The sequence below is a fragment of the Tympanuchus pallidicinctus genome, unplaced genomic scaffold (genome assembly GCF_026119805.1).
Source record: "Tympanuchus pallidicinctus isolate F22 unplaced genomic scaffold, pur_lepc_1.0 scaffold14, whole genome shotgun sequence".
Lineage (NCBI taxonomy): Eukaryota > Metazoa > Chordata > Aves > Galliformes > Phasianidae > Tympanuchus > Tympanuchus pallidicinctus.
Genome location: NW_026294659.1, coordinates 15,867,998 through 15,886,200, shown reverse-complemented (window position 1 = coordinate 15,886,200; position 18,203 = coordinate 15,867,998). Strand labels below are relative to the sequence as shown.

At 42.9% G+C, this 18,203-nt stretch overlaps 2 protein-coding genes across 2 annotated transcripts; one reads left to right on the top strand and one right to left on the bottom strand.

The window, feature by feature from the left end:
- The first annotated feature begins 1,402 nt into the window (after positions 1-1,402).
- On the top strand, positions 1,403-5,250 carry SMIM11 (small integral membrane protein 11). The gene is made up of 3 exons (XM_052673888.1): positions 1,403-1,698; positions 3,219-3,399; positions 5,144-5,250. The coding sequence occupies exons 1-2, from the start codon at positions 1,678-1,680 to the stop codon at positions 3,384-3,386; spliced, it is 189 nt and encodes a 62-aa protein (XP_052529848.1). The 5' UTR covers positions 1,403-1,677; the 3' UTR covers positions 3,387-3,399; positions 5,144-5,250.
- Positions 5,251-13,461: 8,211 nt separating this feature from the next.
- CUNH21orf140 (chromosome unknown C21orf140 homolog) lies at positions 13,462-14,416 on the bottom strand. Its single transcript, XM_052674110.1, has one exon. It carries the CDS (start codon positions 14,350-14,352, stop codon positions 13,462-13,464), a length of 891 nt encoding a protein of 296 aa, XP_052530070.1. The 5' UTR covers positions 14,353-14,416.
- Positions 14,417-18,203: the final 3,787 nt, after the last annotated feature.

Here is an 18,203-nt window from a genome sequence, read left to right as displayed (position 1 = left end):
CTGTCAGGGCTTCTTTGGGAGGATGGGTCTATGGATAGGCAGGAGAGCTTCCCTGAGCAGTTAAGGATGACCAGCTCTCATGCTGGTGCTGGGCCAAGAGAGCCCTGCTGCTGTCATCTTAGCCACGTGCAGTTGCTTGGGCCAGGGGTATGTGTCCTGTGCTCACTATGTTTGCATTCCGGACATGACAAACACTGGGAGGTGTTTTCTTCTCCCTTCTCTCTGCAGGCAATCCGTTGTTTTTTGTGATCAGAACTTACACTCCTTGCTCAGTGGGTCAGTTGAGTTAAGTAACTTACATGGGATAAGTGGGGAAAAAGGAAAGCATGCCATTTTCAGCCCAGGCAAAGGCAAGGGGTGAAGCACAGGAGCACTGGGAAAGCAGGAGAGCACACCGTGCATGGAATCAGTCTGTTCTGACAGACCCTCCCAGTCTCTGCTTGGGGTCTCCTGTGATGTCCCCCCATGGCAATCCCTTAGGTGGAGAAATGTGGTTAGCTGTGAAGAAGCCATCTGAGCAGCTCAGGAGCAGCAGGAACATTTGAGTCTCTGTTTTCGTTACGAAGACAAGCCACAAACAGCTGTTGTGGTATGGTGGTGATTTGTTCCGCCCAACTGCCAGTAAAGGTTTGGACTAAACTGTTGGCCTTCTTCCTTCTCTCCAGCAGTCACTCTGTTGTTACACCTACAGGAGATCCCCTGAGGCAGTCAGGCAGGAAAGTGCCGAGTTTGAAATCCACAATTTGAAATCCAGCAGTTGAAACAGCGTCAGCACTGGTGGAGCAGCAGCACAGACCAAAAGGCAGCATTGCAGCTGTGTGCTTCAGCCTTCAGTATCCCTTGAGCATTTCCAAGTCCCAAAATTCAGTTCTGAAATGTATATTGGCCACCTGAGGGATCTGCGGCTTGGTTGGTTCGCTTAGGTGTTATGGGCTGTATAGAAAAATTAATGTGTTAGCAAATGAGAGAAAACTGGTGCAAATGATGCTGTGTCATAGAATCTCAAAAGGGTTTGGGTTAGAAGGGACCTCAGAGCCTACCCAGCCTCAACCCCAGCCCTGGGCAGGGCTGCCCCCCACTAGCTCAGGCTGCCCAGGGCACCATCCAACCTGGTCTTCAGAGCCTCCAGCGATGGGGAGGATGCATTAGGCATTCAGGCTTTGAACAGGGCAGATAGGCTTGAAATCCACAAGATGGCACTTCTGGGTGCTATTTGTCCACTACATTTGAGATGTCAGTGAGGCAGCTTGGTGTGCACACGTGCCTTTGAAAGCAGCCAGTGCTTCATTTTTGATTGGGCAGCTGCTGAGATCGGCTATGCACAGTGAAAGCACAGCCTCCCCTCTCTGCAAGTATAGCACCTGCCTGGGCCCATCAAACCCCTGTCCTTCAGCAGCACCCTGCATGGATGTTGTTCCTGTCATTCAGATCCAAAAAGGCACGCATTGGTCATTGCTGAACCCCGTGGCGCAGATATTCTGCCAGGCACTGAGCTGCAGATGAGACTGTTGGAGAAGTGCATGGTGGACGTGCTGAATAGAAACAGATGAGCTAATTCTTTTTAAATTTCCATTTCTTCAAGATGCTTCTAAAGGCACAATCCAGGACAGAAGTGTGACGCTTGTCGGTGCTGGACACAGCCTGCTTCAGAACAGGCATTATCGGCCTTCAGTCAAGATGGTGGCGTTTAACTTGAAGGTGAGGATGTTTCATGGTCATATGAGAGTGAACTTCTGGTCTTTGAAGGAGATGGGTTTAAGATGTGGTAGGGTGAATCTTGTGTTAAAGTTGCTTCCCTTGTCTAGGTGATGGCTTCACTACCCCACTGTACCTCAGGCCCAGAGGGCTTGCAGATGGAGGCCTTGTACATTGAACCTCTCCTCTGGCTTTCCTCTTTGTAGGCTTTTCTCAGACTATTCTCTCCTCAGCACCTTTCCTTACCAAAGTGTGGTTTCTCTGCTTTATCTTTTAGGGCGTGAAGGCCATAAGCATGAGTGTACATATGTAAGGCTCAGAAATGTTGGAGCCTTGTTCACTACCAGTTATAACTTGTTCAGTTAGTCTGTTTATCATAAAAGTAGTGCTAACCACAGACCTTGGCTTTGCCTTTCCGCAGAGCAGAGCTGTGGTTTAAAGATATTGCCAGTAAAAATGATGTTTTCTGCAGAATTGGTTTGAAGTGACCAGATGTCAAAGGTAACATGCAGCTTGCATAGAGGAATGCTATAAGAGCCCACTTGAGGTCTCATTTGCAGACTTTAAGGGGGCATGCTAATGGAGTATGGATGTAAGGCTTTTTTAAACACAGTATTTAAACAATGGGCAAACAACTTTATGAGGTGCTGGAAGGCCTTCTGAGGTTACAGAGGGCTACTGGGATACTTGCTATGGGAGGACTTAAGCTGTGAACCTACTGTGCATCACTGAAAGGCCAGAATGATCCTGCTGGCCAAGTGGCTCTTTGAAACAGGGTACTGGGAAGCTTGTGTACCTTCAGTATCCTTCTGAAATTGCCATCTCTCACTGAGTGCCTCTGCAGCTTTCATTGTATTTTAGTTCACAGTGTTACCCGTTTGCATTTTATTTTCTGCTCCATACGCACTTAGAGTAGTGTGCTTTTGTAACACTGAAATGTGTTGTGCAATTTTATTGGCTTCAGACATTAAAAACTGCTGAAACTGAATCATTGTAGGCTACATCCTTTTTATATCTTTTGTAGTTCAAAGACAGTCATCTATACTTAATAGTACAGACCTGGGCAAATTGCAGAACTGTCTTGGATTAAAATTTCTAGGTGGACAAAAGTGTATTCAGGCACTGTATCTGATAGCTGATATATGCATGCTTCCATCACTCCTATCAAAATTGTTCAGATGCATTTCACCTTTTATAAGCATCTTAAGATACTCAATTATTTCCCTTTTTCAACTTCAGGTTGTGCCAATATTACATTCACAGTAAAGATGACAAAAACAAGAAAGACCTGTACGAGGGAGTTTCAAATACAAACTTGAGTACAGTGAATTGCATTTTGGCCTTTTCCCTGGACAATCTGCCTAGTTTAAAATCCCCTGCAGAAAAAAAGTATGAACAGAAGAGCATTACCATTGCTTTGAATAATGCCATTGTTGGAAGAAGCTGTATAGCATCCCTGTAGATTAATTTTTAATTGTCCAAGCGTTCCAGTAACCGCTTAAATATATTGTTTTTTATTATAGGCTTTGGAGAATTTCCCATTGCTGATGTACATCTTGGCAGCTAAAACACTGATTCTTTGCTTAGCATTTGCTGGAGTTAAAATGTACCAGAGTAAAAAACTTGAAGAAAAATTGAAGAGGGAACGTGAAGCGAAATTGAAGAGAGAAGCAGAGAAGAAGGGTGATTAAAGGAATCTCTCAGGTATATAATTGATTTGACATTCTGGTATTTCATAGTGGCATTGCCATATTAATCCCATTATGTTTTGGCTTCAGTACATTTGGGTTGTGTGGTTAGAAGTGTCACCATTATCTGAGTTATTCAGTATGTGTCTCCTGTGATGCTTCACTGTATTTGCATACCCATACCATGCCCATTCATTTGTAAGAAATGAAGTTAGTACCAGACAACTTGTCAGCCACTGTTTGGGGTTTCAGAGATCTTAGCACAATATTCTTTTTCTGTTCTTAATTTCCTTTAATTTTGTATGCCCAACCAGTTGCACAGAAAGTCCTGATACATAAAGAAATCATTAAAGTTGGGCAAAAACTGTGTGAGAGGCATGCCAGGCAAGATGATGTAATAAGGTTCCTTGGCCATAAGTCACATTGAAAAGAATCTCCAATTCCATGTTAGTTAAATACATGACAAGTTGCTGATAGTTTAGCTTGAAGGGCCAAACCTCATGCTGTGAAGCTTCCCAAGGTAATAAAACTGCTTCAGGTTATACATCCATCATATATACTTCACTGAAAAAAAAGTAGATATCTACATTTAAAAAGCAAAAAAAGCAAAATGAACACTGAAAATATAGTAAAGTTTTAGTTTTTCATTTGCCATGTGCTAAATTCCTTCCCAGTATCTTCAAAGTTTAAGCAATCATTGGATCAAGTCTGTTAGCAAAATGAGTGTGGTCTAGTGCTAAGATTATACTCCCGGAGTTTTTGGTGTGTGATTTATGTATCAATTCATTTCACATTTCTCTGTTCTGCAGCAAAATGGGAATTCTATTCCTGCCTGCCCTTTGTAAACTCAGTGGGAGTTCGCTATAACAATGTTGCACTTTATTAAACTAGAAAACTAACTTTCTCCTTTTGAGGTCATCACCTCCCATATGAAGATGGTTTCAGTTTTTAGAAATGTTTACTAGTTTTGATTTCAAACCTATCACTTTTGTTTCTTGCAACGGAGATTGGAAATTGTGACTAGAAATGGGGCCAGAAAATAACCATGGGAACAGAGTGTTTCATTCGCACAGGGAAAACAAGAAATACAGAGGTGTTTTTCAGGCTCCTGTTTACATCATGTTGAGTATTTGTGCCTGTGCAGACTTGTGCCATTTTAAACTTTTATTTTAAATTGGTCCAGGTAGCCACTGGAACATGCTGTGAGAAGACTTCTTTCAGTTTATGCTGAATAGGTCAGAGTAAGTTATATAGTTTTAGTGCTAAACAAATGAGAGGTGGGCACAAGGGCAAGCTGCCCTGCAAGTGAGCAAGGCTGCTACTTTTAATGAGCAGACTTTACTGTGCTCTGTGTTAGGCCCCAGGGAGTTCTGCCTGGCAAAGGCTGTAGCCTGGAGGATTGCTGCACCAGGGTAAGGAGCTCATCCCACAAGACCTCGTGGTCTGGCATGTGAGATTGACCTTGTTGAATGACTGACATTAAAGCAAATCTGACTGAAGTCCTCTTAGTCACCCAGTGTGGCCCACCAGAGGCCAAGTCTTTCCTAAATTCTGCCATTTCTCGGACTGTCAGCACATCTTTCTATAATGGGATTGCAAGAAGGGGTGACTTCTCCTGCCCTAAAAATGTTCTCCCGTGTCAGCACTGCAGAGCTGTGATTAGCTCCGATTGCAGCCTGCCACGCGGGCAGGCAGATTTAGTCCATGTGCTGCTAGCATATCATGCCTGCTGTTCTCACTGCTGTTTCCCCACCCTGCAGATTCTGTGACACTTGGCAGCTTGCTTGGATTCCTTTCCTGGGAGAACGAAGTCTTCCTGTAGATGAAGGATGTGTAGAAGGAATAAAGCCCTCTGGAGTAACATTCACTTAAATTGTATCTCAACTTTTTGTATGTACAGCAAAATATCTAAGCTTCTATTTATGCAATAAAGAAAACATTTGTAAAAAAAAAAAAAAAAAAAAAAAAAAAAAAAAAAGACCTTGGTTACTGCTTACTTAAATGCTACAGTTAGAGCTGCAGAGGAGGCACTTTTTAAAGATTAGCTGCAAGGAGGAGGCTGATTTTTAAAAAGAAAACACTGAATCCATCATGATGGGTGTATGCAGGGTTCATGGACAGACAGAAGGAATTGGGGAGGTCCCTGTGCAGGTTTTTCAAGCAACTGCAGGGGTACAGACATGAAGCTTATGGGCTCTCTGTTGAATTCAAATGAAAAAAGCAAAGATACGAACTTCTCAGGGTGGTCTTTTTCAAACCCCTTTCCATACCCAGCACTGACTTCAGTGTAAAGCAAATCATAGCATTGGTATGAAAATCTTTGTGGAAGTTTAATATGAGGAGGTTTCTTGTATTTTGCTTTGTTGCTAGAGACCATTACTTAGCCACTCCTGCATGTTCAATAACTTGAAGTCTTGAAGAGTAAGCACTCTCAGTCATGGTAGGTTAATCAACAGAATAGGTGGTTTGCACATAAACAAACCTTAGGAATGTGCAGCAGTGGTAACAGGTATGTTTACCTTCACATTTCCTTTATAAAGCACTTCTAGATCCTTGTGTTTTCTGGAAGTGAAGGTGAATGTGAAATCTGAGTGGAGTGGAAAGAAGACAGGAGAAAACTTGGAGAAGACTTGGGAGCCCAGAGGTTGTGGGAGGCCCCTGGGTTGGCTCGCTCCTGCCCTCTCCCTGTGGCTACAGGCTGAGGTGGCTACAGGCTGTGGTCATGTAAGCGTGTACTGCTGCAGTGCGTGTGTCACAAGCATTATCTGGCAATGCGTGCAGCTGATACAGCTAATGCTCAGAGAGCTTTTAGTGCAGTGGAGTTACTCACCATGAACTGTGGTGATCTGTAAAATCTCACTGTCCATGCAATTGCCTTGGTGACCAGAGAATGTAAGTATTACAGAAGCCTGTTGCTGGAAGAGAATGGTATTTTTCCTATGGCAGGCTTCAGGACTATGTATCTGACTGGAGAATTCTTACTGTCGTTGCAAATCTGCAGTTTTCCCTCTACTGTCTCAGCAGTCATCTGTGTATGCAAACATGGAATTGAATAGTAATTTAATTAAATGGCTTTGTGGTGTTCAGTGAGAGCAGACTCTCTCCTAACCACTTCCATTAAACAGCTATTGAGGAAAACACACCAAGAAGTTTAGCTTAGCCACATACCCAGACTGTACGAGGAAATTGTCAGGGCTGCACGGTGTCTACCAGCATGAGAAGTAAGTAATGTGTTGACTCTGTGCAGTCTGGGATTGCCTTGAAGTATTGGCCTCACTTTTGATTTTTTTAGAGTCTCAGCCAATAGTAGATTTCTCTAGACCAATAGTTAGAGTGTGTTATTAGTTGGAAGTGACGGATTCTCCCTTTCAGTACAGCTACTCTGTAAGCAGAATCAAAAGGACACGATCTCCCATTAAAGCAAGTCATACTGCGTCAAAGCAATTGAGCTTCATTTATCATCCAAAGAAATGAAGACTGGTGTTAAAGCCTGAGGGGGACATAGTTTGCTAAATGTGTGCAAGAAAGCAATTAATATGAGTAGTCCTTTTTTGTTGCTGAATTGAACATGGGCAAAAAGCAGCTGTGAGTCTCCTCAGAAGTCCTCTACATCACCAGCTCTTTGCATCTACAGATAGCTCAGAAAAACTCTTTGTATATTTACTTCAAATTTGGTCCAATCTGGCTGTTTTTTTCCCCTTAGCTCTGGAGTAGCGCTATGACATAGAAAACCCTTGGGGGTTGTAATGGGTCTCACAGCAGGCTGATATTCTGGAGGTTCCAAAATATGATACCAAACCTGTTCCCAAATCTGAACCAATTTCTCTTCTTCAGTATATCAGGGTGGATGTTTGATCTATGCTTTGAAGGCCATCTAGGAAGGAGAACACACCTGTATTTTCCTTCACTGGGTAAGTTGCAGGCAGGTCTCTTTACCCTTGGGCATTTTATGTGCCACAGTAGCAGCCTTGAAGACGAAAATATGCTGACACTGGGGGGAGACAGCAGCTCAAATTTGTTTCACTTTTCTTTTCAGAAGAGAGCTGAGGACCTCGAAACCTGTTTCTTTTTTTACTGAAGGAAGAGTTATGTGACTAGTCCAGACCAATTTAAAAGAGGAATAGAGAATTTGATTCTATTGAGTTTCTGCAACTGAGAGGAAGCAGCAAGAAGAGCCTTGAAGTGCACAGCAGGGAATAAACAGGGTTCCCTTGTTCCTAATCCAGAAAGCAAGCCAGGTCACATTCTTTTTGTGCCTACAGAACTACAAATTCACTGCTTCTTTGCCTGTTCCACTAAATTATGCCCTTTTAAAAGGGCACTCATGTTGTACAGACTGGCAACTTAACCTTAGCCAGCACCTCATTTGCACAGGCCTTTGACTGTTGGATGTTGTCACTGTCACTACTGCCAAGTGTTGAAGATGGCTGAGAAATGGTTTAAACTTCTAGCGTTTGCACCTTTAGGTTTTCTTCTGACATGAAGGCCGTGTGTTTTTAAACAAAAGATGAAATCTTTGCATAGTAATAAAGAAATTTTCAGAATTTTAAGGAAACCTTAAACATGGAACAGATTTCTAGAGGACATAAGTGGCTGCTAGAATAGGGCTCTTCCAGCTTAAGGGAGCAGGGTGGCTGCGGGATGGCTGTAGTCCTTGAAGTAAGGTGAACAAGTATTCAATGGGACTGTTTTCTTATTACCTATGTTAGATATTCTTTAAAAGTAAGTCAGCTTGATTTTAGTGCCACTTAACACTTTCAGTCTGAAGGCCATGAGTCTTTCACCCAAAATGCAACATCAGTGGTGCTGGGGGAGACAGAGCTTTCTCAAGCAGTGCCCAGGAGCAGGAAAGGTTGCTGTCCTGCTTGCTGTCTAAAAGCAAGGCAAGACTAGGGTTATTTCCTCAGTGTCATGTGGAGTTCCTTGTTTCTGTGCTAGGTCTAGAGGGTACAGCTCATGCACAGTGGCAGAACCTACCATACTGATAAAGCCATATAATGCCTACTTAAAATTTGGCATGCCAACTAAAAAAACTGCACTGATCTCAAGCGATTTTGCTGCAAGTCAGTGAGCTAAATAATTTTCAGGTGTCAGAGTACCAGCTCCAAGAACCTTTTGCTGTATTTCCTTCCTCAGTTTTCCTCTCGGGGATCAGCTATTCCAGCTGTTTTGTATTGCCTTTCTTACTGAAGGCACCGTGAATTCTCTATCTGGCTTTGAATCCTTTGCAGTTTTCCTTGGATCCCAACTCTTATTTGTGACACACAGACAGTGTCTCTACTAATCTGCTGACTCTCAACCTACCCTGTCCAAAGAGGAGCATTGCTACCCATTCACATCACCCTTTCTAGCTCAAACATGGAAGAAATCTGTAGATTAGGCAGACTGATGCCTCTCTAATTTCACAGAATCCTAGAAAATCTTGGGTTGGAAAGTGACCTTAATCTAGTTCCCCTCCTTGCCACCAGATCAGGCTGCCCATAGGCCCCATCCAACCTGGCCCTGAATGCCTCTGAAGATGGGGATTCAGCCTTCACCAGGCCCAGTTTCATCACATGACACATCTGTCATCTACTTGTTGCATCCTCTCCCTACTTATTAACTGCTTACAACCCTCCATCTTCAAGTTTAGGGAGAAGATGATAGAACTCACATAAAGAACCTGATTGCCCTGTGGTAGCACGGTGTCTGTCACACTCCTGATCACATGGAAAATAAACCAGGCAGTGTGGCCACGTGAGTGTAAACTCTGCTGCATTCGTGTATGCAGACAGTTCAGATAAAATTTCTGGAACCTGTGTTTACATCCGTCTCAGAAAGGTGCCAGAAACCATTTTCAGATGGGACAGCTATAAGCTGCCACCTGGTTTGGGGACTCAGTGGTGGCTGCATGCTTTGTAACGGTGCACATCATTCCACAGCTTGGCTTTAACTATTCAAGCTGATTCATCTTGGCTACCAAAGCAGGCTCAGTGTACCATCTAGGCTCATCTGGACCTTGACTGGCATATGTGTGTATCAAACTTCTATCATGGGTATAATCAGAGTACCAGCTGCTCCTTTTCCATGTTGTGATAGGGATACCTGATAGCGGCCAGAATAGTTATCCCCATAGTAATGGATTCCTCATATGTTCCTGTAGAGAAAAGAATTGTTTGGGCATAAATAAGTGATTAAGCATGTATTCATGTGCATCTCCATATGGCATCAATTTCTCCCTCTTTGAGTCTGATAAAAGAGCTATTGAAAATGTCTGTGTGTAATATCATCAAAGGCTGTGCCTCTCTTTGAGATTAGTTCCAATCTGACCAAAGACTTTTGAGATGGCTGTCATAGAGCAAAGAATGTACATGGTTGCTTCCTTTTAGTCACTGCAGACACAATATAGATGACTGTCTTTTTTTTACTAATCTTTTTTGTTTTGGCAGGTTTGTTCTGTTTGTATGGCATTTTCCAAGGTCCGTGACTCTTTTGATTTACTATGAGTCATATTCCTCTGGCCTTATCACTGATTAGCAGAAGTTTAGTGCTACCCAACTAGAAATGTCAGGCACTGTCAGTTAAGAGGTGTTTAAGTCATATAAATAAGCTTTGTGTGTATTTGTCTTCTAAAGCAGTTTTTTTTTTCCTTGGTTTTTCTTACATGGAATGTTGTCGCTGCATTCTTCCTCCTTTCTTTGTGTCCCACCATTATTACATCCTCCACATGGGCCTCCTCAGACTCTTGGCCTAAAAGCATCTGCCCTGTCTGCATTCTGGGTTGCAGCATGCTACTAGTACAGTGGACTTATAAAACTGCGTTAAGCTAATCCTTGCAGGCCTGCTTCATAGACTAGAAGAAAATAGATGTTTTTTTTCCATGAAGATGAGTCTTGGAAAAGCATTTAGAAGTAATTAGTCAATGAGACATCATGAAAATGCAGGTGATTTGCATTCCGGCTAGCTTAGAGCAGAGGGACATCTGTTATAGCTTCCTCATCAACACATGCATTTGCATCTGCCTCTCCTCTTTATGCAAAGATACTTTAATCATTTTATTCTAGTGGTGCATTTCAATCAGAGTCAGGAGAGGGAACGAAGACTTTTGTTTTGACATACTGAAACGGTCAAACAAACTGGGCCTCACCACAACAGCTACTGCTAAAAAACCTAATAAAATAATAGCGATTAAAATACTACTGAGATGTTGTGCTCATGTGTACTATTCCAAATGCTTTTGAACACGGTGCATGCTATTTGCTAACATCCTCCTATTAGACTGTTTAGTCATATGTTTTTACTTGTCATCCTAAATTATCAGTTGAGTCAGAACTGCATGAGCCACCATAGTTTTCTTCAGTACAAAGCGCTGTGAAGTCTTTTAGAAAACATGGGTTGTAATTACCCTTCTGCAGCAGCAGAGGGGGAGGGAGGAAGAAAGGACTCATCTCAGAGGATTTTATACAAAATACCAAAGTTCATTTAGTTTCAAACTTAGTTCTTTTCCTGCCCACAGGTTTCCATTCCCGTTAAATATGACTGAGTTTAAAAGTTTCACCAGCTCTCAGCCTCCCAGGCGAAGGCAGGGAAGAGTGGATGTAGCTTGGGAAGCCTTTCCAGCCCTTACCAGCAGGGAAAGGATTTTTTTCCATTTTTCTCCAGAAGGTAGGCCACCAAACACCTCTTTCCTCATGCTAGTTTCCATTTTACCAGTGCTAAAGTAGGAAAAACAGATACATTTCTATGACAGACATCACTTTCTCACCAAACTTCCTTGTTGCTGAAATGGATGGAAAGCGGGTGATTCTGCACATGGTCCCATGGTCTCCACTGCAAACTACAGATGACAGAAGGCACACCCTAGCAGCAAATAAGTTTTGCAATGTGGCTCTCTTGCTTAAGATGGTGGAAGCAGAGAGCCATAAGGCTGAGCGGTGGTGAGGTGGCACTCTGGGACTTGGCTCTGTTTGTTTTTGGTCTCACTCTTTTTCATGCAGATCCAGAATGGAACAATGAAGTAATCAGGTTTTTGCTGATTTGATGATAGGTGGCATTAGCACACTCTCCTCCACAGCTTCATGTCAATATTATAGTGCGGGGTCATCAGGTGAAGGTAAATAGAGCCCTTGCAATAATGAGTTGTGCATCATTTGTTTGTTAAGAAAACCAAGCTAGTGTGCAATTGCTGTTCATCCTTGTGGTAAAGAGGGATTGGATCTATTTCTTTTCTCATGATGATTTCACACCACTTTGTGCTCATTGATCTTCAGAGGCACAGTTCCTGCTTCAAGCCAGTATGAAATTATGTTCAGGGCCATGATACCAGCACAATAAAAACATTCCTGCCCCTCCCTAATCTTTTCCCCTTTTCCCAGCTACTCTTTCATCTCTGCATTTGAAGCACTTAATTTTCCATTCCCTGCAACTTCCATATTTATAAAAATGAGCAGATGTTTTTCCTGATGAACACGAAGTTGAGAAAATACAGTTATTTTCTTTTGTATCTCAGCTTTAGGGAATTATATGCATAGATACTTCTGAAGGTAGATGAGATCCCTCTTTTGAGATATCTCTCTGCCACACCAAATTACAGTGCTAAAAAATTACAATTTAGATGGTTTCCACACACAGAGAAAAACAGCACAGATTTCCCTCAGTGTACTGAAACGTTTTGGTGAACCTGTGAATCATCTTATAACATTTTTCTCATGTTCTCATGATTTTCACTTTCTGTCGTTAAAATACAAAATACAAACACACAAAGTAATGGGCTACATGGAGAAAGTAAATTGGGAGGTGCTTTACAGAAACAAGAAAGTGCTCCATGACCTTGAAAAGCAACACATTTAAAACATGACTGCGTCATTCATAAATAAACTTTTGAACTTGACTCTGAAAGAAATCTTTACATCTCAGTGCCCATCAGGATTCAAACAAGAGTGAATCGATGTCAGGAGTAAAGAAAATCTCCAGTGATGAGTGCTGTGTTTTATTCTGAAACTCTTCATACTTTAAAGCCTGAACCAACTACTGAGGTAATTCCCTTTTAAAAAAGATTAGATGTCACTGGAACGTTTATTGCAGAATGTTGTTAGAAGCAAGGCACCAGACATAATGAATTAATGAGCTGATAACAGGTGAATGTCTGTATTATGGGAAAGTCTCATAAACCTTCCATTATCTGTGGTCTCTGCCTCAGTCGCAGTTCAGCATATACTGCTCAGGAGCAACACTTCCATGTGTGTCAAAGATGAATCTGACACGCAGAATTAATTTTGCAGTATAAACTTTCTCAGAATGGAGGAGATTCACATCTGTGGCACGGTCTTATGATTCCTATGACAGAGGACTGGGCCTTACGCATGCTTTTGTCCATTTTCTTGGAGGAAAAGGATCTAGAAGTGTTGATACCTGTCTGAATATGAGCAAGCAGACTGGCCAAGAAAACTGGTGGCATCCTGGCTTCTATCAGAAATAATTCAGTCAGCAAGAGCAGGGAGGTGATGGGAAGTGGCTGAGGGAATTGGGTTGTTCAGTCTGGAGGAGAGAAGACTCAGAGGAAACCTAATATCTCCTTACAATCACCTGAAAAGAGACAGTGTTGAGGCAGGTGTTGGCCTCTTCTCCCAGGTAACAGCAACAGGATGAGAGGGAATGGCCTCAAGTTGCACTAAGGGAAGTTCATGTTGGAACAATTTCTTCTCAGAAGGAGTGGTGAGGCACTGGACCATCACTGTCTTGGAAGTGTTCAAGAACCATGTGGATGCGGCACTAAGGGACATGGTCAGTGGGCATGGTGGGGATAGGTTGGTAGTCGGAGTATGAGATCTCAGAGGTCTTCTCCAACCTTAATGGTTCTATGATTCTGTGATTTTTTTTTTGCAGTAAAAGAAATTAACTGTCACTTCCTGGTGCAAGTATAGCACATATCAGCCTAGTCTTGGAAAACATCTGGAATGTGATATTCAGATTTAAAATGATCTCTTTTATTAGTACAATTGACATTGCTTTTGAAGTTTATATCCTTTGAACAAAAGGGATCACCAGAGCAGAAACCTGTATCAAAGCACATCTGAGGCCTGAAAATAGGAAGAACCATTTAAGAAAATGAGTCGAGGTAGTAGTTTTCCCATTTCTTCACTTTGTTAATCGCTATTTTCCATTTGTTCGGGGTCATGTTCTCTATTCCTTTAATAATCAGATCACTGAAGAGGATGCATCTGTAGGAATGGGTATTCTCAACAGACCTCAGGGCAAAGTCCTTCCTGTTGTTTATAATAAACCATTTCAGAGAAGACCAGGCAACATCCATTGGATAGAGGTAGGTGTAAGATGCAGGCACAGCAAGAAGTTCATGGCCATTCGCTCTAGCCGTCTCAGGGCAACACTTGATGCTGGACATGTAGATTAATGGGGGGACTGAAGGCAACAATCCCATCTCCTGCTCCTTGCTGTTTTTCGCCCCTACACCTGTCAGCTGCCTTTTATCTCTTGTCACAATTATGCATTTCCCATAGGACATGGTCAGAGAATCACACAACTCCTGGAAGGCACCATTCTGTTTCTGAGTGGGCTGCAGTTCATTTCTTAACAGCAGTTTGTACCTCCATGGCACCCACCCTCGGCTGCTGCCAGCATGAACAAGTGTCCATACTGGCCAATGTAGGCTGGCCTCCTCAGCTATTTTTTCTCCTGTTATAAGACTTTCTGGAATATCTGTTTCCCCTAAGAAGATAGTGTTGAAACCATTACGCTGCAGTGCCCTCAGAGTTCTTAAATACTGCAAGCACTGTGTCTTTGAAGCATCATCAAAGCATCCCCTAGGAATTATGTGCCTGAGAAGCGGGTTTGCAAAGCGCTGCATGTTGGCTTCTAAAGGGATACAGGAGTTGGAAGCTGCTGAGCTCACATTGTGTGTGGTTGCCCTAGTGGTGCCTGTGATGTCACACCTACCTGGAAGCAACTGTGGGGCTTCCAGGTGGCTGACCATAAGGCCACTGTCTTGTAGGTGACAGGCAGAAGTGTGCCTGGAGCTCAACACCGCAGCTGCCCATGGGAGGTTCACCATGGTCAACCTGCACATCTTCAGGCTTTGAAGGGGGAAGAAATTACCGATGCCTCAGACACCACTTCAGGGTGATGTATTTTTAGAACTAATCTGGTTTTTAGAGTCTTTCCACCTTCTCATTTGGTGCACAAAGGTGGGGAGTGAGCAAATGGCAAGTGGTGTTCAGCTGCCTGCTGGGTTCAACCACAACAAAGATGAATGGTTTACCCCCAGAAAGAAGCATGTATGATTCAACTGTTAATCAGATGCAGAATGATGGCAATGCCAGACTGCAAACATATGAAAAACCCACTAGAATCTACAATTCATATTCACATGAGAATACACTACAAAATAATATTGATTTATCTTTATTAGTATTTCACACCATGATACAATTTTCTCCTAATGAATCAGGAGTGTATGCCCCATCCCTGGAGAAGTTCAAGGCCAGGTTGGATGGAGCCCTGAGCAACCTGGTCTAGTATAAAATGGAGAGGTTGGTGGCCCTGCCTGTGGCAGTGGAGTTGGAGATTCATGATCCTTGAGGTCCCTTCCAACACTGGCCATGCTGTGATTCTGTGATTCTGTGACACGAGTAGTTCCTACTGGAATTATTGGTTCCTTGTACCATTCTGTAATTTTCTTTTGTGCCTATGACCAGCAATCCATCCATGACACCCACTGGAACTGCAGATCATATCTCTTGTTGCCTAAATAGGTCCTTAACGGAAGGTTCCTTCTGTCTTCTCCAGAAAGGATTTACTGAATTGTGAATGAGTTGGAGACTGCCATCCTTGAGATAGACTCATAAAAAGAGTGTTTCCCTTTTGTTTCTCTTGCTTTTTAATTACCTTCTGATTGTCAGTAGATATCAGTAGAAAACAGGGCAGGGGAGTAATGGTGGTAGCATCTGAATAGAATCCCCAGGGGTCAGAGTGAGGTAATCCTCCTCTCCACTCTCACCTCTCACCAAGCTTGTCCATTAGACCTCCAGGCCACACCAGGCTCTTCCACACTGCCCACCTTATCCCTCTGAGGCCCATCCCAACTCCAGTCAAGGGCAAGAAGCACTAGTCTACTGCTGTCCCCAGTGGGCTCCCCAGGGAATGCAAACTGTGGTGCCCAATTGATTTGCATTCTCTGGGGCTGGTCAGTGATGCAAAGCAATGAAAGCTGCAGCCATCAGGAGGCTTGTTTAAAAAGCACGGTCCTCCTCTCAACTGGACCATACATGTAGGTATAACTGCAGCTTGCCTGGGAAAACTGGGTTTGATCTTCCTCAGATTAGGCTCCCCACAGTAAACAGTCCTGAAAGTGTTCCTCCAGCTCTCCAGACTCTTGTATTTTTGCACTATCAGGTCAAAAGCGAAGGGACAAAGGTTATTTTTGTTTTCATGTGACAATGAAAGGACTTAGCAGGATGGATGAAGGAGCCACATATCAGCCTTTCTGCTTAGGAGGATGGGCAAGGTCCATGCCTTTGCCTTTTGTTGCTGCCCCAGAAGGATACTGTGTCCCTCCCAGCCTGTCAGGTGGCACCATCGTGCCTGTGACTCTGTTGAGCCCTGTTTCCATCAGCCCTCACAAACTGGTCTGTGCCTTAGTGGTTAAGAAGATACTAATGATAGTGCTAGCTGCTGACATTTAGTGAGACAGGAGTGATGAACTGCTTTCAGCTCCTGATCAGAAGAATTGAGAACTGGGTTCCACTCTGTTCCTGTCATGTACATAGCAGAAACCCACCTGCTAACCTGCTTTAAAAAACAATTATTCATAGTCCCAGCATCTCAATATTATTAAAAACACTTGGAGAGCAGGCAGAAGGCAGTATTCTAAGACACAAACCCACATCTCCGTGGGCTCAGTGCCACACGGAGTGTTTCACCAGGTGTCCAGCCGCAGCGGCCTCCTGCTCCCCATGAAAAGAAGGTGGAGGCCTCACCTTTCTTCATGCTATTTCTGCGTGCTGTACCGAGCTCAATTGTTTCCCTTAACAAAATGACAAATTTACCAATTACCCACAAACAAAGTCCCCATTAACGAAGCAATTAGGTTACCAATTATCGGTTACATGCCAATTACCCATTTCAGTAGTAATTATGTCATTAGGTCACCGGTCACCACATTTACACAAGTTAAAAATCATCACAAATCTTTTATTTTAAAGTCCAGAATAAAAACGTAATGAAATATGGAACACAATGAAATACAAACAAACAGCAGTGGGTATGATGTTAGGCAACCAGTGGGCGTTTCTGCTGCTATTTTATATTAGAAGTACCAGCTGAAATCAAGTTGCTGAATTTGAGATTTAGTGTTTTATTTTTATCTAAATAAAGTGTCATGTAAGATTGATTTGCTTTTTTTTTTCTAACTAATACTTGGGAATATTATTCCGCACAAAATCTGTGTTGTGTTTTTTTTCCAGTATTTTTTTTTTCTAGAAAATGCTATTCCCAATTTCAATAACCTATTTTCACTCCTGACTATTTGATGACATACTGAGCACCAGCTAAAGTCTCACACCAAAGCAATGCTTCTGATATCAAAAGAGAATTTCCAGAAGTATGTAATTTTAACTCTAGATCCATGATGGAACCAATAAGAGAAGCACTTGCCAAAATCAGTGATGGTCTAAGGATGGAAACACAGAGAAGGGTGGAAACTTTGGAAAATAAATTGAGCCAGTATCTCAAGTAACAGTGCCAAATTTCTCAGACCAGAATAGCACAACAGCTGAAGGATTCCCACAAAGATCTGTGAGGCACCTTGTGAAAAATGATGAAATTTGTTTTCCTGCATTAGGGATCCTCCACAGAGGTTGAGCTTAGCATTTCTCCATTGGTGGCATCAAGACACAGCTCCCTCTATTGCTTGGAAAGTGTAGGAATGGAGCATCTTCAGGAGCTGAAGCTTTTTAGCAGATGTGGTTGAAATAGCACGTACACGTTTGCATGTCCCTGAAATAGGGAAGGGAAAAGGGAAGGAAAGCTTCCTTCACAGAGCACAGAATGGGAGGATCACACCTGGAATTTCACCCCAGTATGGAGCTAGCATAGAGCTGAGGAGTGTGCCTCAATTTGGGAAGGAGACAGAGACATGGGACGTTATCGATGCTCAGTCTGATTCAAGTGCTGAGTACACAGTGCAGAGACCCTGTTGCATGGTGAGTACAGGCTGGGAAAGGGCCCACCTCTCCTGCATGCCCAGACTGCAAGAGCAGATTATTGATGTGAGCAGGAACAGGCTCTTTCAAGGGGAGAACCAAGGGGATATCAACCAACACATCAGCCATACATTAGCAATAGATCAGTTTTCAGAAGGTGAATTTCAGAGAGATAAATAGCACGCTGGAGTTCACCCTGTGTTCTGGTGTTTCCCTTGCATCAGCCTGTCATGAAAAGCAGAGACCACTGCTGAAGGAGGTGAAATTTCTCTGCACAGAACTCTATGTAGTGATGGATGTCTGAAGCTCGTATCAAACACTCATGGAAAAAGGGATTTGATTCTGCTAGCTAACACAGTTGCATGACTGGAAAATAGATAAATCGAGTCTACAAAGGAGGAGAAATTGTCACTGCAGCAGCCAGCTATTTGTCTTACTTCAAAATGGACTGCAGTATTTGCCTTCTTGTGAAAAACACCATACAAGGAACAAATCTGGAACTGCGTTTCTTCCACCTTCAAAACACCTCTAATTTTTAAGATCTGAATAGCTGAGCTGTGGTAACGGGAGCATGGCTACCAAGTGCAGACAGGAACAGTGTGCATAAACAGCAGATTATGGTTCA